Source organism: Hyaena hyaena, unplaced genomic scaffold (genome assembly GCF_003009895.1).
Source record: "Hyaena hyaena isolate Hyena2069 unplaced genomic scaffold, ASM300989v1 scaffold_18, whole genome shotgun sequence".
Classification (NCBI taxonomy): Eukaryota; Metazoa; Chordata; class Mammalia; order Carnivora; family Hyaenidae; genus Hyaena; species Hyaena hyaena.
This window is the reverse complement of record NW_024080649.1, coordinates 5932542-5957437: the sequence shown is the minus strand read 5'-3', so window position 1 is coordinate 5957437 and position 24896 is coordinate 5932542. Positions and strand designations below refer to the sequence as shown.

Below are 24896 nucleotides of genomic sequence, written 5' to 3'. Positions count from 1 at the left end.
ACCCCACGATGACCCCTTAATACACATTTCACCCTGAGACGCTTTGTCTTATTTGAGAATTCATCCACGTGGAGACATAAGCATTAGTTAATAATCACTAGTTAACATTTCCAGTTGCACTGCTGTCTATAAACTACAAATTTTTTTAAGTCATTCAGATTCCTCTAGATGAGATTTCTGTAAAAGAAACATTATCTGGAATAAGAATTCATTCAAGGCTTCTCTAATCTACTTGTAAGAAGCAAGGAAGCAAATTTTAAATCATTGAGTATTGACTTTTTATTATTAGTCACTGTTCATAATTTGTTTCAACCAAAAGACAATACACACAGAATTCTAATGCATCCCATGTAAATGTTTACATCCATTTTATTCCTCACTCGCCTCTAAGACTTATCATTTTAAATTTTTTTTACATCTCAAAAATATGTCTGCAATAATTAGAATTAGCCGTCCCACTTAGAAACAGCCTTTTAATATTTTTACAGTAAAGATGTGATGAGGCTTAATGAAAATGTAACTTACAACAATTATGAAAGAAAAGGACTTTACAGGGACACATTGGGAGTTCACAAAGGAAAGAGTTCAGAAGCTCTTTCCCATGAGCCCCCCCCACCCCCCGCCATAGAAAACAAAAACAAAACACACAAAGCGCAACAGCAGGTTCCAAAAACAAAAACGAAAAATCTCCAATGCTCCATCCTGAAGCCAGAATCAGCCTCATGGAAGTTCACAAAGCAACCGTGCAAGCTGCTTCAGCATGTCCTTTTGTTTAAGTGTCCCGGGTCCTGGAACCCTGCAGATGGAGTCCCCTCACTACTATTGCTTGAAAAAGAGTGATTCACCTTCTACTTCTACAAGCAGCCCCACCCTCCTGAGCCAAAGCTGATCAGTGTTTCAAACTTCAGGACTTTCCCTCTTCAGTGACCCTTCCCACTCCCAAATGCATGAAAACACAGTCATGTACCACCTCTCCATCAACCATTAATATGTGAATATCCACTTTTTGCTCTCTAGCTCTCACTTGGTTTAGGACCATGTGGATAAAATACATTCACTAGAAAAAAATATACACATTCAAACTCTTATCCCCCTAGTTCTTGTGGCCCAAGTATTTTCCAATGCAGAAAATAATCAAGTTGAACCTCAAAAACAGTATCCCCTAACTTCCAATCTCTTTTAGAAGAACGTAAAAATGGAAAGCATGTTTATACAGTAGATGGAAATACTCAAACTATTAGTGCTGAAGTTTTAAATGTCTACTTTCTTATATGAAACACATCTTTAACCTAGTAAAAGGAAAGAATCCCCTCCCAAACGTTACACTGAGGAATGTTTCTTTAAATGAGAAAGACCTTAAAAGGAACAGATGATCACTACACACAGCGTAAAACATTCCATGACTGTCCAAATCACCTCAAGGTAACAGCACCAGAGCATTGTGGGAGAAGCTTCTCAGGTAGAGCACCCTTCCTACAGTTTTTTGAGATTACTTGGATGAATTCTCCCTTAGGATTACTTGGGGAGGGCGGGGGGCGGGGAGCGGTGAGGGTGGGAGTGTCAGGATACATTACTCTGAAAGAGGGAAAAAATGAGGTAAAAGTGCATGTGAAATTGTCCAAGTATGTGTAGGCTCACTGCTTATCGCCCTGGAGTTATTAAAACAGCCATGGAAATCACTTTGTCCTCACAATGGCTCTGAAGTTGTAAATCTATCCAAATTTGCTCCCCTTTGAATGTCATACCAGGGAAAGAAATTACTGAAATGTGTTAAGTATTCATAGAAATTAAGAGATTTCTCCTTTTAGCAGCAAGGCCAAGGACGAGGAGAACTTATTCTGATCCTAGAAACTAAGGCACGCTGAAGCTTTCAAAGATCCAATCATTTGAAACAGTCTTCACAACCATCAGTATCCTAGGCAGTTTTTTGGCCACTAGTTCTTCAGTGTGGTGCTCAGCTTCACTCTCCAAAATCACTTTATATTCTAGGCAGCACCCCTTGTGTTAAGGCCATGATTTTTATCCCTTTACCTAGACAAAACTATGGATAATCCTATAACTCTACCTCGAAACTATAATCACCCACAGAGATGCTTTGTTACTAGAGTAGACCCCTTCCAGCTCTGTTAGCTAGCATTGTCTTCTAGCATGGTCTTCGGCAGGTTTCTGAGATTCAACTCAGTCCAACTAAAGAAACTTGAACTGGTCAACTATAAACGTGAGAGAAAATAAAGCCTCTAACACAATGAGGAATGTTAGATAAATTCTATTCAAGAAATCCACCAATATTATGTTAATCCTATCATGTTTCACAGCATTAAGTATCCATCCAAGGAAATCAGTCTGCAAAGAAACCTATTGCACAGGCAGAACAGCTGTCTGAAATATACACTAGTCCACACTTGCCTTTACTGAAACTATGCACAAGGTAATATCCTGTTCTTGACCCAGTCAACCATTTACCCAGAAGAGTAAGTTTTAGCAAATCTTGCTCTTTTATAAGGCCAGAAAGTTTCCCCTTTGGAGTCTTTTAGTTCAACCCCAGTTTGTCAAATGTTTGGAATAATCTAGCATCTGATACAGAGCTAGATTTGACAAGACACAGAAGATTTTAAGTAAAGGCTTGGTGAAGTGAGGGGGAATAAAAGATACTTGTACCCAGGTTTAAGACCAAAGCCAAAGTAGTCATTATACTGTAATCAATACAGTAATGACCGCAAACATAAGAGCAAGGTGGGCCTTTTTCTTTCTTCTTTAGTACATGAGACATGGCACTTGTGCACCTGAACGTACATGGTACATTCAACATTCAACATGTGCCATAGGGGTCACCTTACCTCATTCCAGCAAAGTCAGTGTTACGGTTGGGTAACACAAGGGTCCTTTCTAAAAAGCACTCGGCACTCTCACTAGTTTAAAAAGATCCATGCCTCTGGTCTTTGATGCAGATATTCATGAGACTGGCCACTCTCAAGACACCAACTTCTCAGACTCCGGAAAGGATATGCCTACCCTACGGTGTCCATGAGACCTCTCTCCTACAGGGGCAAGGAAGCTACAAGGCTTCATTCCAACACCATAAAGTACAATATAGGAAAGATTTCTTTAACCGCGTGGTCTTTATTTCAGTGCCAGTGTTACAGATACAACACAAATGTTCCAGTTAGAAGAAGGAATTCAAACGGAATGCCAAGGTCGAAGCCAGGCTCAGGAAATAAAAAGGAAGGTTTGGAATAATGGAGATGACGACTCCAATATGCTCTAGGATGAGTCTGATACTCACTCTTCCTATGGGCAAAGGTGCTTTTGTTAAGGAGTCTGATCTTAAAATTTTAACTCCTCTTTCCACCCATTTACCATAGTTCAACAGGCAAGTTATGGGCTTAGGAGAACCTTTCAAAATTTGTGGTGGGAACAGGGGCATTAATAACTATTAATATATCCTTCAGAAATTGTTCACTTTGCACTTTCAGGGGAATCAATTCTGAAAATCATAGAGAATATTCATGACTACAGCTAAAGAATGGAAAGAAGGGGGAGCTGGAAGAGCCTTGGGAGTTTCTATTACAAATAGAGCACCATATCCTTCATGCCAAATCTCAACAAAAGCTCTTTTTAACTGCATCTGTCCAGTGTTTTCAAATAACCTCTCCAGGTCTACCCAGTTCTTGATAACAAACATACATACATACATGTGTGTGTCTGTGTGTATACAGCAATGCACAGAAAAGGCTACCAGGAGCCTAATGCCTCTTTCAAACATTGGGGGAACCAGTAGAAAAAGGCAGGGCTCCCTAAAGTCCATTGTTACATTTCCATTCTGAATGCCTGATGTAAAAAGCGCCTGAAGATGGTGTAGCCCAGCTAGTGAGGAGTGAATACCCCACCTCGCCCAGTCCACAGAAAAACACAGTAGAAAGAAGGGGCAACTCTTTGCTGCAGAGACAGAGTGAGTGTTTTCTTGCCATGGATTCCAGTCCTCTCCTCCAGACCAACTGCTTATTTCCTCAGGGGCCCAGGGAATGTTGATTCTGGCTGTAAATGGGGGAGGGGTAGAGAAGTGCGGACAAAGGAGAAGAGGAGGAAGAGTGCAAAGTAGCCTCCAGAAGCAGCTGGCCTCAACAGTGGAGGAGAGGAGGTTCGTCTTTGACAATGCTTCAAGGTCAGCGACAACTTCAGGAAAATCCTCCTCAACAGTTCTCTTCAGCTCCTCAGGCCCATGGTACAGTTGGGGGGGACTTGCCAGCGATCATAACCTCCTTCCCAGAGTTCCTTTGATTGAGTGGGACAAAAATGAGAATGGTGCCCAGGCCCTCATTGCCAGGACTGAGGGGGAAAGTTGTTCACCTCTGCTAGATCTTGCATTGCTGAGCCCTTGTGGTTATATGTGAGCTTGATCCGCATTCGCAGCTGTTGCTGTGGAAGAACAGAGAATTACAAATTATACACTGAATGGAAATTTCTAGAATATGTGTGGCCCACAAATAGACTTTTTTTGAGAGAGAGAAAGACAGCACTCGTGCAAGTTGGGTGGGGGCATAGAAGGCAGGGGGGAATCTTAAGCAGACTCCAAGTTCATTGTGGAGCCCAATAAACGGCTCAATCTCATGACCCTGGGATCATGACCTGAGCTGAAATCAAGAGTCAGACAGTTAATCAACTGAGCCACCCAGGCACCCCTACAAATAGATTTTTAATCTCAGAGGAAACAAACTATTTTACAGCAAAGCTGTGTCTTAAAAACAATACAGGCAAACCACCACCCACCACCACCACTACCACTACTGCCTAAGTACTCTGGCCAACATCATGCAGTCAAGTCGAGAAAATGCATCTCCAGAACACATCGTTAGCTCCAGTCCTAGAACTAATGCATTAACAGTACAGAATCACTCGGGAGCATTTCATAGTCACACTGGCTGGGTGCTTTTCAAAAAGATTCAAATTTGGATCCAGGCTTCTAGAAAAATGAGGTAAACATACACTCATCTTATGCTCTACATTCAGAGATACTGTTGTTTCTCTGTAAAACCAACAGTAAATGTGAACATAAACTTTTTTGTTCCCAAGACAGAAAAAAAAGTTAACTTACGGTAACAGAAGTTGTTTTAAGAGAACTCAGTTATAAATCCTTTCTACTTTATGTGGCAGATTTCAAGTATTAATGCACTAAGAAGATATGTACTCTAAATATCAGATCATTGGGGCACCTGGGTGGCTCAGTCGGTTAAGCGTCCGACTTCGGCCCAGGTCATAATCTCGCGGTCCATGGGTTCGAGCCCCGCATTGGGCTCTGTGCTGACAGCTCAGTGCCTGGAGCCTGCTTCAGATTCTGTGTCTCCCTCTCTCTCTGCCTCTCCCCAGCTCGTGCTCTGTCTCTGTCTCAAAAATAAATAAATGTTAAACAAAAAATCTATCAGATCATCAAAGGAGCCTGTGCCATGTTATAGGGTGATAATCAAAATACAGAGCATAGCAGAGGAAAAGGAAAATGATCTAAGAGAAGGAAATCATATCGGGGTTACGAGACACTGCTAGAAATCTTTCAAGGTGAAGAAATTCTCTGAGCCATTTTCAAAAACTGAAAACTAGTCAATTGATTACTATTAAAGAGTTAATTTACTTCTTTGAGAAAATGTAATGAAAATATTGCTTAATTTCAAATACTAAAGCTACTTTTTATTAAGTTTCATTAAAAGCTAGTTCATTAAAAATGCTTCCACTTTTGCTGTGCACACTTATTACAGTAGTAAATGTGGATATATGAGGTTCTACAGATGCTCTTACCCTAGACTGCAACCTGTGTAAAGATTACAATGTCTAAGCTTCTGCAAAAACTAGACCTGTAAGCCTCCAAACAGACAATTCTTTAAAGTGTCTGCATTTTTTTTTTTATAAATTTTTTATTTTTTATTTTTATTTATTTCTAGGAGAGAGAGAGACAGACAGCGTGAGCACGGGAGGGTCAGAGAGAGAGGGAGTCACAGACTGAAACAGGCTCCAGGCTCTGAGCTGGCAGTCAGCACAGAGCCCGACGCGGGGCTCGAACCCACGAACCGCGAGATCCTGACCTAAGCGAAAGTCGGACGCTTAACCGACTAAGCCACCCAGGCGCCCCTAAACTGTCTGCATTTTAATAAGTTGCCCCTAAACCATTTCATGTGTCTGGGATGCATTTATTATCTAATCTACAAAAGAATAAAGGGGTTAGACTAGACATTTCCCAGATTTCTTCTATGAGTCAGAAAAAACCCAGAGAAACAAAGCAGAATTTTATTTCAGGAAATATGCTTATACTTCACTCAGATATTGCCTTCAAATGTGCTACTCACCTTCTGTGGGTTCAGAACTTTAATGACTTGTGTGATGGTCCCCGTATTAAATGCTGGAACAATGCTGCTGCTAGGAGACAGAAGCTGCAGCTGGAATGTCTGTGGGGAACAAAGGGCACTCTTCAGAAAAAAAATACACTCAATACTATATCAGAGACGTCAACAAATAAAAATGTTAGACACCTGAATGATTATTCAAGTAAAAGATTTACCTACTATTATTCTCTATTTGTTTTCTAGATATCAGCAATTCATAGTATGTGGGCTAACTATAATCTTCACATTATTAAAAAACAAAACAAAACACTATTAGGTCTTTGATCATGAAAACTAGCAATGAGCCACTCTCCTCTTTACAAGCAGAAGGAACTTTAGTCTACCACTTTTCAACAGGTGACCAATTCTTGTTCTGGCAACCTCACTTAATAGTAACTGATCAACTATGAAGCTAAAAAATGAGTGCCTGCGGCTAAAGAAAGCTAGAAAAAAGAAAAACAAACTTTTTAGAAATGACAAGCCAGCACACCATTCACCAACTAAATGCCTTTATGCTTTTGTGTATTTGGATGACTGGGATTGGGAGAGTTGAACTTTTGTTTTTTTTTAATGTTTTTTTACTTTTGAGAGAGAGGGGGGAAGAGTGCACAAGTGGGGGAGGGGCAGAGAGAGGGGGAGACACAAATCTGAAGCAGGCTCCAGGCTCTGAGCTGTCAGCACAGAGCCCGACGTGGGGCTCGAACTCACGAACCATGAGATCATGACCTGAAGTTGGACACTTAACCAACTGAATCACCCAGGCGCCCCTGAACTTTTGTTTTCTAAAGTCTACATAATCTGGAATATGTCAAAGGCTACATGACAGACGTGAAGGAAAGGCTGGAAAGAGCCCAGCTGTTAATATGTATGTGGAATACATCAGGACCTCTTCATGGGTGACACAGAGATTAAGAGAAAAATTATGTGCAGAACTCGCCTATACAGCAAAAGACCTGGCAAAGACAATACCACAATTTGTAGTGTTAGTTTCATTTGTTTGTTCCAGGGAAGAGATAAAGTGCTATAAGCAAGATAAGTAAACCATAATTGTTAGCACAATATAGTATATATGTAGCTATTCTACATACTAGGATTTTTTTGTTAATTTTTAAAGTTTATTTGGGGTGCGTGGGTGACTCAGTTGGTTAAGCATGCGACTTCAGCTCATGTCATGATCTCACGGTTTGTGGGATTGAGCCCAGCATCAGGTTCTGTGCTGACAGCTCAGAGCCTGGAGCCTGTTTCAGATTCTCTCTCTCTCTCTCTCTCTCTCTCTCTCTCTCTCTCTCCCTGCCCCTCCCCAACTCGTGCTGTCTCTCTGTCTCAAAAATAAATAAACTTTAAAAAAAAAGGGGGGGGGGGAAGAGAGAGAGAATCCTAAGCAGGCTCTGTGCTGTCAGCACAGAGCCCAATGAGGAGCTGGAACTCATGACCTGTGAGATCATGACCTGAACTGAAGGCAGACACTTAACCAAATGAGCCACCCAGGTGCCCCTACACACTAGGATTTTTAAAATCTTTCCTGAAAGTGCAGTCTTCTAAAACATTAGAGAGTGATTATCAGAGAAATACAAATCAAAACCACAATGAGATACCACCTCACACCTGTCAGAATGGCTAAAATTAACAACTCAGGCAACAACAGATGTTGGCAAGGATGTGGAGAAAGAATCTCCTTTGCACTGCTGGTGGGAATGTAAACTGGTAACAGCCACTCTGGAAAACAGTATGGAGGTTCCTCAAAAAATTAAAAATAGAAGTACCCTACAACCCAGCAACTGCACCACTAGGTATTTATCCAAAGGATACAGCTGTGCTGTTTCAAAGGGGCACATGCAACCCCAATGTTTCTATAGCATCACTACAGACAATAGCCAAAGTATGGAACGAGCCCAGATATCCATTGACAGATTAATGAATAAAGATATATATATATGATGGAGTATTACTCAGCAATTGAAAAGAATGAAATACTGCCATTTGCAACAATGTGGATGGAAACAGAGTATATTATGCTAAGGGAAATTAGTCAGAGAAAGACAAATAAATGACTTCACTCATTTGTGGAATTTAAGATACAAAACAGATGAACATAAAGGAAGGGAAGAAAAAATAATACAAAAATAGGGAGGGGAACAAAACATAAGACATTAACAATTATAACTATGACAAAGTATTAACTTTAAAATGCATCTCCATTTCAGAGATAATAAAAAGTGGAAACGGTAACAGAATCTATGAAATATGGTATTTTGAAGTTCAAGATACACCATAACAGGCAAACAGTATTGTCAAGTACAGCACCAAAAATAAGACTATGCTTTAATGGAAGAGATGATAGGTTGCTAGAACACAGCCTAAAGTAACAAGTGTAAAGCCGTAAGTTGCAGCGGCTAACACTTACTGAGCACTGAACACATGAAAAGTGCTTAAAACAGTACACGACACATCTATTCCTCAAAGGAACTCTAGGAAACAGACATCATTATCACCATCCCCTCTTGTAAAGGAGGAAAACTGAGGCACACAGTTTAAGGAACTTGTATAATTTAGTACTGAAACCACTCCACTCTACTGCTTCTAAAACATCTACATTACTCTGGTTCCTAAAAAATACAATTAAAGGAGGCTTTTGCAAAGTCAACAGTAACTACAAATAAAAGGTCTTCAGTTTCCAAAAATGTGTTGTTTGAATGTCATACTTCACATGTCACTGAAAAGATAAGGTTAGCTTAGTCTAAACCAAGGGCTGGCCAACTATGGCCCATGGGCCAAGAATGGGACCTGACATCTTTTCTGTAAATGATGTTTTACTGAAACAACACCACATTCCTTCATTTACATACTGATCATGGCTTTTTTGTTTTGAGAGAGAGAGAGCAGGAGAGCGAGAGTGAAAGAGAGAGAGAGAGAGAGAGCTCTAGCCGGGGAGGGGCACAGGAAGAAAGTGAGATAGAATCTGAAGCAAGCTCCACTCTCAGCATAGAGCCTAACACAGGGCTCAATTCCATGACAATGGAATCGTGATCTAAGCCAAAATCAAGAGTTGGTCACTTAACCACACAGGCACCCCCCTTTTTTTCACTGTAACAACAGAAATGAGTAGATGCAACAGAGACCATATAGCCTAAACGACTTACTATCTTGTTCTTTACAGAAGCATTTTGCCTATTCTTCATCCTCAATTTTTCTTTACACAGAACTTTTCATTATTCAAAGATGGGATATAAATATTCCCTAAACTAAGATCTGGTAAAACAAAACTTCAGTTTACAAAAACAAGCAGTAGTAAACTAGATATTAATGAAGGAAGAATGAATGTTTCTTTCACTAAATATTGAGATGAAAACTGTCAATTCGGATCCAGTGACTAGAAGAGAATACCAAATAAAGTCCTTCATCTTAATGAACTTTAATTCCATGTTAGAATTTGTGTTTTTTAGGTTTTTACCACTGTATTAACCTACCCTTAGCAGACCACCTCACAGAATTCTGCTGTGAATCTCATTAGCTATTATCAGAGTGTCCTTCATCCTTCAGTAGTAACTGTAAGAATAATAAAGTATTTAAACTAATACTTAAAGTAAAAAGTATTCAGTAAAAATGATATAGTTTGGGGTGCCTGGGAGGCTCCGTAGGTTGAGCATCTGACTTCAGCTCAGGTCATGATCTCACAGTTCATGAGTTCGAGCCCCATGTTGGGCTCTGTGCTAACAGCTCTAAGCCTGGAGCCTGCTTCAGATTCTTTGTCTCCCTCTCTGTCTGCCCTCCCCAACTCATACTCTGTCTTCTCTCTCTCAAAAATAAACAAACATTAAAAAAAAAAAAAAAAGACATGATTTAATGAACCATAATAGTTACAGTATTGTTAATTTGGGCTGAACCTGCAAATTTGGTTTACCTTCTAAACCTTAAAATATATCCCTTACCAAGCGCATAAAAAAAAAATCAATCTTTAATCAAGAAAAGATGACATTGTAGTACCTTTGGTACTGCAGCCTGGAAAACAAAGTCTGTCATGTCCAGCTCTGTGCTGTTGGAGGCCTGTATCGTTATCACTGTGACGCTAGGGTTGGTATTTGACCGTTCAAAGGTGAATTCTATCTTCAAGCCATTCTTACTGTATGCTGTGATGGAGGGGATGCCTGGAAAGCACAGGAAGATCAATCTAACTGCAGTCAGCTTAATGCTTGCAGAATTACTTTCTTCTTCAAGGCCCACCTCTCACTGATGGTAATACCAGGAACCGTACCTGTAGTGATGTCATTGAAGAGAGGCTGTGATGAAAGCCCATCCAATAAGAAGGGAGGCTGGGATATCTGTGGGACTGAGGCAGGGGCAGGAGTAGCAGCTGGAGCACCTAAATGAAGGATTCCAATGTAAGTCAATCTCAGCCAGCATGACAAAGCTCACCAAAACAATACAAGAGAAAATTACTGGATCCCAGGATAAGAGAAGGATTCTTTAAACAAGATGCAAAAAGCATAAACCATAAGAGGAAAGAACGAAACATTCAAATACTTTAAAATAAGTAACCCTTGTTTATTAAAAAAAAATACTAAAATAAAATAGAAAGAGAGACTACAGGCAGGAGAAAAATCTTTGCTACAAAAAAGCAAATGGGTAAGTATCCAGAACTATTAAGATTTTCTACAAATCGGGAGGAGGGATGGGCAGGGAGGAGGGCACGGCAGGGAGGAGGGCACTTGTGGGGATGAGCACCGAGTGTTATGTGGAAACTAATTTGACAATAAACTATTTGTAAAAAAAAAAAAAAAAAAAAAGATTTTCTACAAATCAAGAAGAAAACAAGATAACCCAATTTAAAAGTGATAAGCGCCTGCACAGGGCACCTGGGTGGCTCAGTCAGTTGAGCATCTGACTCTTGATTTTGGCTCAGGTCATGATCACAGGGCTGTAGGATGGAGCCCCGCATTGGTCTCCACACTGAGTGTGGAGCCTGCTTAAGATTCTCTTTCTCTTGGGGCGCCTCGGTGGCTTAGTCGGTTAAGCGTCCGACTTTCGCTTAGGTCATGACCTCGCGGTTCGTGGGTTCGAGCCCCGCGTCGGGCTCTGTGCTGACTGCCAGCTCAGAGCCTGGAGCCTATTTCAGAGTCTGTGTCTCCCTCTCTCTCTCACCCTCCCCTGCTCACGCTGTCGTTCTCTCTCTCTCTCCTAGAAATAAATAAAAAAATATTAAAAAAAAAAAAAAAAGATTCTCTTTCTAGGGGCGCCTGGGTGGCTCAGTTGGTTAAGATTCTCTTTCTCTCTCTCCCCCTACTTCTGCCCCTCTCCGCCACTCACACTCTAAAATAAAAACTAGAAAAAAAAAAAAAAAAAGTGGTAAGAGATATAAACAAGCAGTTTGCTTGCAGAAGAGAGAACCTGAATGAGAAGAGAATCATACGTAAAGAGATACTCAGTATTACCAGTAATGAGGAATGTAAAGTTTAAAACCACAATGAGATATTACTTCACATCCAACAGAACGGTGAAACTTTCAGTGTCTGACAATACCAGATACTGGTAAGAATAAAGAGCAATGGGGACTTCTAATCTCTGCCAAAGAGGTGTAAACCGGTACAAACTGGAAAACAATTTGGCAATAGTAGGGTTGAACATGATTATACTCTAAAGTTCCTCAAAACTCAGGGCACCTGGGTGGCTCAGTCGGTTAACCATCCAACTCTTAGTTAGTTTCAGATCAGGGCATGATCCCACGGTTCATGGGTTCAAGCCCCGCATCAGGTTCCACTTGGACAGTACAGCACCGGCTTGGGTCTTTCTGTCCCCTCTCTCTGACCCTCCCCTACTCATGCACTCGTACTCTCTCTCTCAAGAATAAATAAGTTTTAAAAAATTTTAAAAGTAAAGTTCTTCAACCTCAAAACTAATCAAATTTTAGGCTGACTGTTTGCTGTGGGGGCTATCTTGTGTACTGTAGGATATTTACCAGTGCCCCTGGCTTCTACCCATTAAATGAGAGCAGCATCCTCCCAGCTGTAACGGTCAAAAATATCTCCAGACACTGCCAACCCCTGATGGGCAAAACAATAATATTTTCACCATCATCATAATTTAATACTTTTATTTTACAAGCTAAGTAGATCAAGGCATTTATTAAATTTTATTGTTTATTTATTTTTAATGTTTTTATTTCTCTGAGAGAGAGAGAGAGAGAGAGAGTCTGTGTGTGTGTGTGTGTGTGTGTGTGTATGTGTGTGTGTGTGTACATGAGTGGGGCAGGGGCAGAGAGAGACAGAGGCAGAGGATCCAAAGGGAAGCCAGCTCTGCAGTAAGAGCAAAGAGCCCAATATAGGGCTCTAACTCATGAACTGTGAGATCAAGACCTGAGCCACCCAGGTGCCCCTAAATTTATAAATGTTAAATACTGCATAATAAAATTTTAACACATACATACACGCACACACCCGGGAGAGGTGGTATGAAGTGGGGGAAGAAAGTCACCAAATTAACATTTTTATTTGATCCTTCCAACTAAGAAAAAGTTGAGGATCATGTAAGTGACAGAAATGACCATGAACTAAGAGAAATCAGAATTACAAGAAGATACGTAAGGAAACAAAGCAAAATAAAGAGTGTCTTGTAGGTAGTAAAGAGATTTCAAACTATTTATGAAATTAACTGAATATATACCATTTCAAAAAGGATTAACAAAGTGAAGTAAAAGAAGTCTAAAATCTTTTAATTTTTTAAAAAAGTTATTTATTTGTTTGTGTGGATGAGCACAAACAGAGGGGCTCAATACCATGAACCATGAGATCATGACCTGAGCCAAAAATCAAGAGTCAGATGCTTAACTGACTGAGCCACCCAGATGCCCCATGGAGCAAACTTTTTAATACAATGTTAAACAACCATTTACAATTAATGAAGATTATGTACTAACATGGAAATGCTAATATGTCAATAAGTAAAGTGTATCATCTATACATTATGTTTTAACTAAGGGGTTATTTTTTCCATATAACCAGTAGCGCTATGCATCTGAGGATTTGGAACTACTTATGAATGACTCTAAAGTATATGACAAGTAACACTTTGAAATTTTGTTAAGACATAAATATAAATCATAAGCTCTGGAAGGATGCTTTTAGGAAAAACCATTTAGCTTCTGATAGCCAGTCTTTGGCTTTATTCAAAATCTTTATCGCTGTTTTCTATTTGAGGTCATGCAGTAGCTCGCCATTATACTGGAGACAGCAATTATATGTGGGGCACCTGGGTGGCTCAGTTTGTTAAGCATCTGACTTTGGCTCAGGTCATGATCTCATGTCACTGTTTGTGAATCTGAGCCCCACATAGGGCTCTCTGCTGACAGCTCAGAGCCTGGAGAATGCTTCTGACTGTCTCCTTCTCTCTGCCCTTCTCTGGCTTGGGTCCTCCCTCTCTCTCTCAAATAAAACTTAAAAAAAAAAAAAAAAAAAAAGACAGGAATTATATGCTACAGTGATACTCTTGGACGCAGGGGATCATAATATCACCGAATACACCAATAATTACTAATGTCTACTACATATAAACAAATATAAAAAAAAAAAGTTCCGAAATAAAAAGTTTGAGTATTATAATTATGACAATTTTCTTCCTCTACTGATTTACTAACAGAGAGAGGAAAATAGGTTAACATTTCTCTACTCACCTTAGCCCCTTAAAACTAATCACAAGTAGAAAGAAATGTAGAAAAAGTGATGTATGACAACAGTAACTAAAGGCAGAATTGATTTGGGATATATTTCTTTTGTAGTCTGAAAAGAAAGTCCTTTCTATCTTAGGGGTGCCTGGGTAGCTGAGTCGGTTAAGCATCTAACTCTTGATTTCAGCTCAGGTCACGATTCCAGGTTCATGGGATCGAGCCCCACTTCAGGCTCTGCCCTAACAGCACAGAGCCTGCTTGGGATTCTCGCTCCCACTCTCTCACTGCCCTCCCCCACTTGCACATTCTCAAAATAAATAATAAAATAAAAACTTAAAGAAAATCCCTGGGGCACCTGGGTGGCTCCGTTAGCTAAGTGTCTAACTTCGGCTAAGGTCATGATCTCACGGTTCGTGAGTTCGAGCTCCACACTGGGCTCTGTGTTGACATCTCAGAGCCTGGAGCCTGCTTCAGACTCTGTGTCTCCCTCTCTCTCTGCCCCTCTGCTACTTGCACTCTGTCTCTCAATATCTCTCAAAAAATAAACAAACATTAAAAAAATTTTTAAAAAAGATCTACTCTTGAAAAAAGAAAAAAGAAAGTCCCTTCTATCTTAAATACTATGGGAGCAATTTATCCCCCCCAAATTAAAAACTGGATTTTAAGGAATCCCTATGAATTACCTCTAGAACATTAGTATAGTAGCTTATATTCCAGATATTCTGAGGATTCTATTCCCACTTCTTACTTAGCTTCTCCCATCTTTAACTGATTCATGTGCCAGAAAGTCTATATTCAGTGCAGTTTTTCCCAAAGGACTTTATCCCCAGCCAAGCATTAAATAACTCCCATCTGCTCTCACCTGTAAGGTTGATGTCTCCCAGCAAATCAAGCAGTTCTCCACCAGCAGAAGCTGGTTTGCTTGTAGGTGCAGTTGGAATAACAGGTGTTATGTCATTTCCTCCCAACAAATCCAATAAATCATTGGCCTAAACAAGGAAAATAGTATCTCAATTCATCAATCATTTGTCTAATCTGTATCTAAGGCAAAGCTCTTTCAACACTTAAAAATAAGGAAGAGAACCATCCATCGATCCAGGAACACTGAAGGGAATCAGCTACGAAATAGGTTATGAGGAACTAACTATAATATAATTAGGATTCCCAGATAACCAAGTGAAAAGCTACCTGGCTGGTGGGCTGTGGCCCAGAAGGTGGTGGTTTGGTCTCTAGCGGAGCTGGTTCTGTCTCTCCATTTGTCTGCACAATCTCAGTAGGGCCATTTGTGGTCACTTTTTCCATGACAGGCATTCTCTCAAGCAGGGCAGACCTAGAAGAATCTGAAGTGGTTAAATTCTAGGCAGTTAACCTAGATTCCCTACCCTAGACAATCACTGTTACTATATTGGAGCCAAACATGGACAGCCATCTCCCCTCCCTACCCTGTAACACACACACTAAAATAGAAGGTGGATTACAAGAATACATGACCTAAATTTCTGGCTGGATTAAGGGCAGGCAAGAAACCCTGAATAGACAAACTATCTACCTAAATCCCAAGAGACTGGGATTTCTCAGTGGTAAAGAAATTGGAACGAAAGAAAGGTAAATAAGTAGGTATTAACAACCTCCAATCATGAAGATACTGCATAACACATGGGGGAAATAATCATGCATCACAAAGTTAAATATATGAATGGGAGTCTCTCAAAAACATGCAACTCCCACTTCTTAACCAAATAAAATGGAAAATGAAGAAAATATCTCATACCAAATGAGGAGAAGGAGAATGAAAGAACACAGTTAACTTAAGTCTTTACAGGGTAGGCAGAACAGAAAATGGGACAAATAGAAGCAGTCAAGTAATTAGGACTAAATAGAGTTGTGAAGTCCAGTTAACAAAGCATAAGGAATGAGTCTCCTTTGTGGATTATCATGACAATTTGTTCAGGATGCTAACAGTCACATGCTTGGTTTCTTTCACTCACCTCATATGGTCATATTTCTTAAAAAGTGCATTATATTCTACTGCCCTCTGCTGGAGTTCCACATCAATGCTGCTTCCATATATGGAAACCACTTTCTTAATTCGGCTTTGGGATAAAATGACAAACAAATTCAAATACCCAAAAGAAAGTTCATAAATAAGAAGAGAGAATAAACAAACCAGAGTTTTCTGATTAAAAATCTGAAATACTCATCTTTCCTTAATTCACACATCTTTTCAAACACAAAACACTTTTCCTTTATCTTCTTTTATCCAAAACACACCTCAATACCATCATTTACCACTATACTTATTTTTTTTTTTTTTAATATTTTTATTTATTTCTAGGAGAGAGAGAGAGAGACAGCGTGAGCAGGGGAGGGTCAGAGAGAGAGGGAGATACAGACTCTGAAATAGGCTCCAGGCTCTGAGCTGGCAGTCAGCACAGAGCCCGACGTGGGGCCCGAACCCACGAACCGCGAGATCCTGACCTAAGCGAAAGTCGGATGCTTAACCGACTAAGCCACCCAGGCGCCCCCCCACTATACTTATTTCTAACAGTAGTGCTAGATTTTGTCTGTTAAATATCTAAAATCTGCTAGAAAAAAAGTACTCATTATTAATTTGCTACAAAAGACGTATATAATGTTCCTTCTCTTCTTTAATAACTTTAAAATAAGCTTTTATCAACAAAAGGGTCATAGCATCAAACTTTTGTCAATTAAGGGTTACTACCTGACACCAAATTCTTCTAGTTTACAATTTAAAGAGTTAAAAAAAATATCATTTTTTCACAGGGCCTTACACAGGTCTAAGATAGAGAAGTTTGTCTTAAAATGCTTTGCTGGAGGAGCGCCTGGGTAGCTCAGTCAGTTAAGCGTCCAACTTCAGCTCAGGTCATGAACTCACCATCATGAGTGCAAGCCCTGCGTCTGGCTTTGTGCTACTAGCCCAAAGCCTGGAGCCTGCTTCAGATTCTGGGTCTCCCTCTCTCTCTGTCTCTCTCTCAAAAATAATAAACATTAAAAATTTTTTTTTTTAATTTTTAAAATATGCTTGGCTGGAAAACTAGTCCAACTAACTTTTATTCAAAATAGTGAAGAGCAGATTTTAAAGATTTAACCACCCAAGACTTGATTATTTTATTACAGTTCAAACATCTCAAAATATTATAATAAACCAGAACCCTTATATGGGGAAGTAACTTCTCACTTTAAAAAAGAGAAAAGGCATTAGAAGTAGGATTTTAAAAACATAACTTTTTACCTTCAAAATAATAAATGGTGGGGTGTGGGGATAAGCAAGAGCAAAGTATAGATAAAATAAGGATGAACTACAAATTAATGATTATTATTGTGGAATGATAGGTATATACAATTCATTTTACTATCCTATTTTACTATTTTTGTCTCTGCTCGAAAGTTTCCATAACGAAAAGTTTTTAAAAATTACTAAATAACATGTTCATCCTACTTTATCTCTATACTCACTTTACAGTACAGGTGAATCGGGTAGAAAGCTTCATAATGGCAGTGAGGGCATAACCTCGTGTCACAGAGGTGGACATATTAGAGATTAGGACACTTTCTAAAATATCCAACACTTCGTCTTCTGTTACCTGGAGAGAAAAACAAAACAAACAACAACAACAACAAAATAAGCAAGATGAATTCTAACAGTAAAGATCTAAATCTGATACCAAGTCACAGGATGCTACCACCATTACCAGGACTTTAACACTAACTGTACTTTGCCAGAGTAACTGTAAAAATTGATCCATCATCAATCAGAAGCACATAGGAAGGAGGTTTAAAAAGAAAAGAGTGGAAAATACTAAGTGGGTACTGAGAGACATATCATAGCTTCAAGAGGCAGAAGTAAAGAAAATAAAAAGATAGCGTTCAAGTGTTGTTGCCACAATTTCTCCTAAAGATAGTCCTTTGATAGGCAAATGCAGACATGGATAGGTCTCATTTCTTATCAACCAAAGGGTGAGGAGTAGGTCCACAGATGGTTTTTAATCTCACCAGAGCAGGTAAGTTCCATCTCAAAAACTGGCAAGTTTCCCAATATAATTCTGGGATTACTTCTTTAAAAGGAATCAACCTCAACTCCTCATTAAACATTATCCTCTTATAACCAAAACCACTATTTTCCTCCCTCCTTAAAGAGTGACAAGGAGTACCTGAATAGGCTCTTCCTCTTCACACTGGCCTGATACAAGAAGATCTCCATATTCACCTATACACCATGCAGCCACTTGTACCAAAGGTTGCTGTCAAAAGAAAGTCACCATTTGTCAAAGGCTTTCAATTCTTGAAAGGATTAATGCAAGTCATCTAATCATAAAGGTTGAAACTGAGGCACATCTAGAACACACCAGGAACATAATGAGTAATTTCCCCACCAAAGTAGTATGTACCTACTTGAGAATAATCACCAAGAATTGCTTTGTACAAGCGCTGGACAGTATAGGCATGCATTTCCACACTATTGGTTATTAGCTGGATCAAGTTAGGGACTGCGTCATCACGAACATAGCTTCCTGCCTAAAAGGAAATGCAGACAGTTACCCCTAGAAACACACCATAATGATAAGAAGTGTTAGCTATTGCTTCTATTCAAAGGAGACTACTATAAAACACCCTCAACAATAAAGTGGGTTCCAATTCTCAGGTTCATAAGCAGCTCAAACTTCAAAGTCTTAATCAAATTGCTACTTATTATTTAAATGAATATTCTAAGTTTTTCAATTTTACAAAAAATAAAATAAAATCTCCCTTGTCAAAGTAAAAGTAAAACATAAAGGATTAAAATTTCAAGAAAGACCTTTTCTACTCAAAACAGATAAGGCCTAAGATTTCAAAACTTTAAGAACATTCACTGCAAACTTAATTACAACCACCTCTCCCCCAGCACAGTTAAAATCAGATGGGCTACATATACCAGCCACATCACTCTGGGGGATGAAGAGGGGGTGTATATCAGAGGTCCAAAAGGGCAGCATGTGAAGTAAGAATTAAATAGTACTCCTTTTGGGGCGCCTGGGTGGCTTAGTCGGTTGGGTGTCCGACTTTCACTTGGGTCATGATCTCGCGGTTCATGGGTTCGAGCCCCGCGTCGGGCTCTGTGCTGACTGCCAGCTCAGAGCCTGGAGCCCATTTCAGAGTCTGTGTCTCCCTCTCTCTCTGACCCTCCCCTGCTCATTCTGTCTCTCTCTCTCTCTCTCCTAGAAATAAATAAAAAATATTTTAAAAAAAATAGTACTCCTTTTAAAACTTCAGTTTATTTAAAACATCACACTGTCCTTTAAAACTATAATTTATAAAAATTATAGAACCATTAGTCTCACAAATGACAAGTATTTTATACTTGATCATCCACACTTTAAAAACAAAAATAGGGGGTGCCTGGGTGGCTCAGTCGGTTAAGCGTCCGACTTCGGCTCAGGTCATGATCTCATAGTCCATGGGTTCAAGCCCCGCATTGGGCTCTGTGTTGACAGCCCAGAGCCTGGAGCCTGCTTCAGATTCTGTGTCTCCCCCCCTCTTTGACCCTCCCCTGTTTGCTCTCTGTCTCTGTCTCTCAAAATAAAGACATAAATAAGTAAGTAAATAATAAAAACAAATCTAAACCTAGTTTCTTTAGTACTCTCTTGACTAGTGGAATCTGAGATACTATTTGCAACATGAAACAAAGTAAAGCTATTTAACACCAACAAGGAAGCTAAATCTTGGTCTTGTCAGAACATTGTGACAACCAGGCTCTACAGGACATATAAACAGTGGAACCTTTGCCTATCAGCCCACCTTGATTAAGCTGCTATTACTACACCAAGCAGCAGATCAGATTTTTAAGAATGAGACCAGGAAAAGGAAAAGAAAACAGAGAGAGAAAGAGACAGAGAAAGAGAAAGAGAGAAAGAGGGAAAAAGAAGAAAAGAGAAAGAGAAAGGGAGAGAGAAAAAGGAAAAAACTACCCCAGGTGATTGGGATACCCACTCCTGTTAAAAAACACAAAGACTCAGGGAGAAGTTTGGAAAAGTGGTGAAAATGGAATGGAGAGAAGCTAAAGAACAGGTAATTTGTTTTACACTCTTCCTAAATGGAAGAAAGCAGAGTGTTGTTTGTTTAATTATTATTATTTTAAGTAAGTTTCACACCCAGCGTAGAAAACAATGATCCTGTGCTCATGACTTGAGCTAAGATCAAGAGTCAGACACTTAACTGACTGAGCCACCCAGGCACCCAGAAAGCAGTGTTTCATTTATTAAAAAAAGAAGTTTTTTAATGTTTTATTTCTGAGAGAGAGAGAGAGAGAGAGAGAGAGCACATGAGCAGGGGAGGGTCAGAGAGAGAGGAAGACACAGAATCTGAAATAGGCTCCAGGCTCTGAGCTGGCAGTCAGCACAGAGCCTGATGCGGGGCTCGAACCCAAGAACTGTGAGATCATGACCTGAGCCGAAGTCGGACACTTAAGCAACTGAGCCATCCAGGCACCCCTGGAAAGCAGTGTTTTAAATAACAGAACATGGTCTAAGAGATCAACATGATCTAAGAGACATTTATAGATCACTTTATCCAACAGCAGAATACACCTTCTTCTCAAGGTCAAATGGAACATTCATCAAGACAGACCACATTCTGGGACATAAAAAAAATCTCAAATCTAAAAAAACCAAAAATCTTACAGGATTTAACTAGAAATCAGTAACAGACAGAGAGCTAAGAAATATTCGGAGATTAAACCAAATAACACATAAGTCAAAGAAAACTATAGACCAGTATCTATCATGAATATAGATGCAAAAAGCCTAAAAAGTGTATAAGCAAATCAAATACAACAACGTATAAAAAGAACTATACACCACAACCATGTGGGATTTATTCCAGTTATGGACGGTTGGTTCAACATTCAAAACACAATTAATGTAACGCAGCACATCAACAGGTTAAAGAAGAAAAACCGTAGGACATAGTATTATATAAGTTAACTAGAAAAATGAAAAGTAGGAGCATTAAAAAGAATGGCTTTCATTTTGACAACATTTTTCTTCAGAAGCTCTGATTTTTCTTTTGAGCCTTATAAAATAACAAAATGCATTCTGATTCATATCTTTTGTTAAAATATTAATTCCCCTATTATTACGTTCATTTATTAACTTTTACAAAGTTATGGAAAACTACTGTGTCACAGACAGAATTCCACAACAAATATATATACACACATAATTTTAATGATACCATTCCTTCCTACAGATGTTTCATAATTTCCCTAACCAATGTCTATTTGGAGACTTGTGCTTATTTCCAATGTTACCCCATCATAAACAAGATTGGGACAAACACCTTTGTATGTACATTTTTGTACACTTGTTCTTTTATTTTTCTGAGATAAATTCCTAAGAAAAGAATTAGTTAAAAGGTACAAACTAAGACTTCTGCTATAGGCTACCGAAGTTTACTCCAGAAAGACAGCACCATTTTATATCCGATATGAAGTGGAGGATACACTGCCTATTTCTCTTTTTCCTAACACTAGGAATTAGATGAAAAAATACGACAAGGGAAAAACTATACCTCGCTTATAATTTTACTTACTATTTCTTTATGAGAAAGGGTATTTTTCAATGTTAACTAGCCATTTCTTTCTTCTTATGTGAAATGTCTGTTCAAATGCCAATTTTCCCATTACAGTATTCAATTTTTCCTATTAACTGTAAATTATTTATAGAGTAAAGATATCACCATCTTGTCATATGTTACAATGTTTTCCCCCTAGCTGTCATTTGTTTCAACTGTGTCGAGTTTTTTCCCTTTTGCTATGCAAGTTTCAAATTTTGATGTGACCAAATCTATAAAAGTTTCTCTTTGTGGTATCTACTTCAGTGACACTAATTAGAAATGTGTTTTCTTTATATGCAACTACACTTCCATTTTGACTGTTAGATCTCTAATCCCTATTAAGTGAATAATAAACAAAGAAACTCCAAAACTCTGGAAGACTGCCTAAGAAAGAATAACTTATAAAGCCTTAATTTTAAATCCAGAATAAATTCAGTCATTCAAAACTTTCCAATGGCTTCCTATCATATTAAAAAAAAAAATTCCAAACTCCTATGAGGCCCTACATAATGCAGCCCCTGTATCAATCCTACCATTCCCTGCCTCTCATGCTATTGTCTTCACTTGCCTTCTTGTTGGTCTCCAAGCAGTCCACACTTGTTGCTACTTAAGGGCTTTGCAAACCTTTGATGTTCCCTGAAATCTTCGCATGGCTCCTCATTTTACCAAGCTCTCTCCTCAAGTATTACCTCCTGTGAGCGACCTACCAAGACTACTCTCCCTAAAAATGAGCCTTATTACCCTCATTTTACTCTTCACTGCCATTGTTGAAGTCCTTCATGCTGCTTTCGTGCAGCTTCAGTGTTGCTCATATTTTTTCCTGCCTAACTGGATAGTACATATTTCCCCACAGATTTCCTATACCCCCACTAGAACTAAAATGTAAGCTTTGTGAGTACTAGGGCTTTGTCTGCCTCATCCAGCACTTAGTATATGATGACTTAAAAAAAAAAAAAAAACTACTTACCGTTGTCAGAACACGCATAATTGTGTCTATATGCCACCGTTTGGAAGGTGCATACCTGAGAAAATAATGGCACCAGATGAAAACATTGGAACCTGTGAAGTATACTGTACTCAGTGACTTTCAAAACTCCTGTCCTACAGTCTTTTTTTTAGGCTTCCTGGTGAAGGATTATTTTTGACATATTTCATCTTCAAATCTAGCAGCTACCTCCATTTCAAAGGGTAATGAAAGAGGACATAGTCAAATTTAAATGTTTCACATAATAATTGCAATAGGAGTTGCTAAGGTGAGAAATGGGACTCCATTTGAGTTTTTCTGAAAATAAATCACAAAGACAATCAGGAGGACAGAGAAAAAGAAGAAAAAGGACTGTTCCCAGACCCAGGCAACATCAGGACTAGAAACTCGTTCCCTTAAATTCACAGTGCAGAAAGGAGAAATAACCACAATACCAAAACTGAGGTACTTCTTCCTAAGAGTTTTACACAGAATAATTCAGATGCTGTAATTTTTTTATTCTCTACCAAAAAAACCCAAACACTTTTCTATTCTCTTCATAGATGAGAAGTTAAATAACAGATATACGAAGAGATTTTAAAAAGTAGGATTCTTTTTGGTCTTAGTATACTTAAATACTGGCTAGAGTAGCCTTATAACAAAGCAAATTTCTTTCTTTTTTTTTTAAATGAAGCAAATTTCTAATTGGGAGCCTGAAATAAACATTACATGTTTTAAATAGGTTTACAACATTTTCTCCATGTTGTAAAGAAGCTTTCAAAAAGTTCCAAGCATCTTTTATCAATAAATGTAAAAATTAAGTCTTACTTTTCTGCAGCAAGAAAGATTCCAGATGCACAGTCTGCTTTAAATTCTGGCTCACATGAATCCAGAAAATAAAGTAATTCCTTCATCATGCCTCGGATATTATTCCCATTTACCAGGGCAAAACTCAATTCCATTGCACGCCTTGCAGAGGAAAAACAGAAAATTATGATATTTATAGTGGGAATGAAACAAAAACCCTGATGTGTTGTTTCTGAACGTCAAGCACTGGCAGATGGCTTGTATGTCCTTGCACGATCTTGTGATCCCAATCTTCTTATACACGTGATAGCCAAAGTTATCAAAGTTACTTTTAACATTCTGAATTTTCATTCAACACTTTTCTTTACAAAGCTCCGAGAGATTCACTACTAGTCACCAAAAATGCGATTTGGAATCAAAAGTCTGTTCTATGCAGCTGAAATTTTGAATACTCAAAAGGCTCAAAAAGAGAAGTAACAAAATGATTACCCAATGATAATACCTCTTTGCATTATTCTTTAAAAATAGGATAAAGTCATAATATTCTTTTATTACATCCACTTCAGTCCAAAAATGATATAATAGTTTACATCAGAACATATATAAGAAAATCAGAATAAAAACACACCTTGAGGGCCTTATGCTAAGTGAAATAAGTCAGAAAAGACAAATATTGTATGGTATCACTTCCATCTGGAGGGTAAAAAAACCAACAGCATAGAAACAGAGGAGAAGAGTGGTTACCAGGATCTAAGGGGTGGGGGGGAAAGGTGAGATGCTGGTCAAAGGGTACAAACTTCAGCTATAAAATTAGTAAGTTCTGGGGATCTAATGTGCAGCATGATGACTACAGTTAATAATGTATTATATACTTGAAAGTTGCTAAGAGAAGAGATCTTAAATATTCTTATCACAAAAAAGAAATGGTAATCATGTTAACTAATGCTACAGTGGTAACTATTTTACAACATAGAAGTATACCAATTCAATGCACTCTACTCCCTAAACTTACACAATGTTAATTTCATCTCAATAAAGATGGGCAGGGAAAATGAAAGAAAGGGCCATGAAAAGGAAAAAAGGGCACATGCTACGAGAGCAAATAAGAGTTTTCTCGAACTGCCTTATCAAATTTGGCAATCAAGGCCAAATCAAAATGTTTACATATAAAAGAAGATTTACTGCATGCATCTTTCCATATATAGTCAATAATTTCAAACAGTAGGGGCGCCTGGGTGGCTTAGTCGGTTAAGCGTCCAACTTTCGCTTAGGTCATGATCTCGTGGTTCGTGGGTTCGAGCCCCGCGTCAGGCTCTGTGCTGACTGCCAGCTCAGAGCCTGGAGCCTGTTTCAGAGTCTGTGACTCCCTCTCTCTCTGACCCTCCCCTGCTCACGTTGTCTCTCTCTCTCTCCTAGAAATAAATAAAAAACATTAAAAAAAAATTTAAAAAAAAAAATTTCAAACAGTATATAATGTGACTTGCAAAAT

At 38.8% G+C, this 24896-nt stretch overlaps 1 protein-coding gene across 2 annotated transcripts in view; it reads right to left on the bottom strand.

Annotated features, from left to right (window-relative positions):
- Window positions 1-264: 264 nt before the first annotated feature.
- The window catches only part of AP1G1 (adaptor related protein complex 1 subunit gamma 1), an 81933-nt gene continuing 57301 nt past the window's right edge, over window positions 265-24896 (bottom strand). For both annotated transcript variants that reach the window (XM_039221792.1, XM_039221797.1), the window contains 12 exons: window positions 23429-23569; window positions 22604-22658; window positions 18439-18561; window positions 18198-18287; window positions 17503-17630; window positions 16014-16118; window positions 15214-15355; window positions 14888-15014; window positions 10621-10728; window positions 10353-10513; window positions 6333-6431; window positions 265-4416 (listed from right to left, as the gene is read on the bottom strand). In XM_039221792.1, the coding sequence (XP_039077723.1) occupies window positions 4315-4416; window positions 6333-6431; window positions 10353-10513; window positions 10621-10728; window positions 14888-15014; window positions 15214-15355; window positions 16014-16118; window positions 17503-17630; window positions 18198-18287; window positions 18439-18561; window positions 22604-22658; window positions 23429-23569 (1381 nt within the window). In that variant the 3' untranslated portion in view covers window positions 265-4314. The remainder of the gene's footprint in view (window positions 4417-6332; window positions 6432-10352; window positions 10514-10620; window positions 10729-14887; window positions 15015-15213; window positions 15356-16013; window positions 16119-17502; window positions 17631-18197; window positions 18288-18438; window positions 18562-22603; window positions 22659-23428; window positions 23570-24896) is intronic.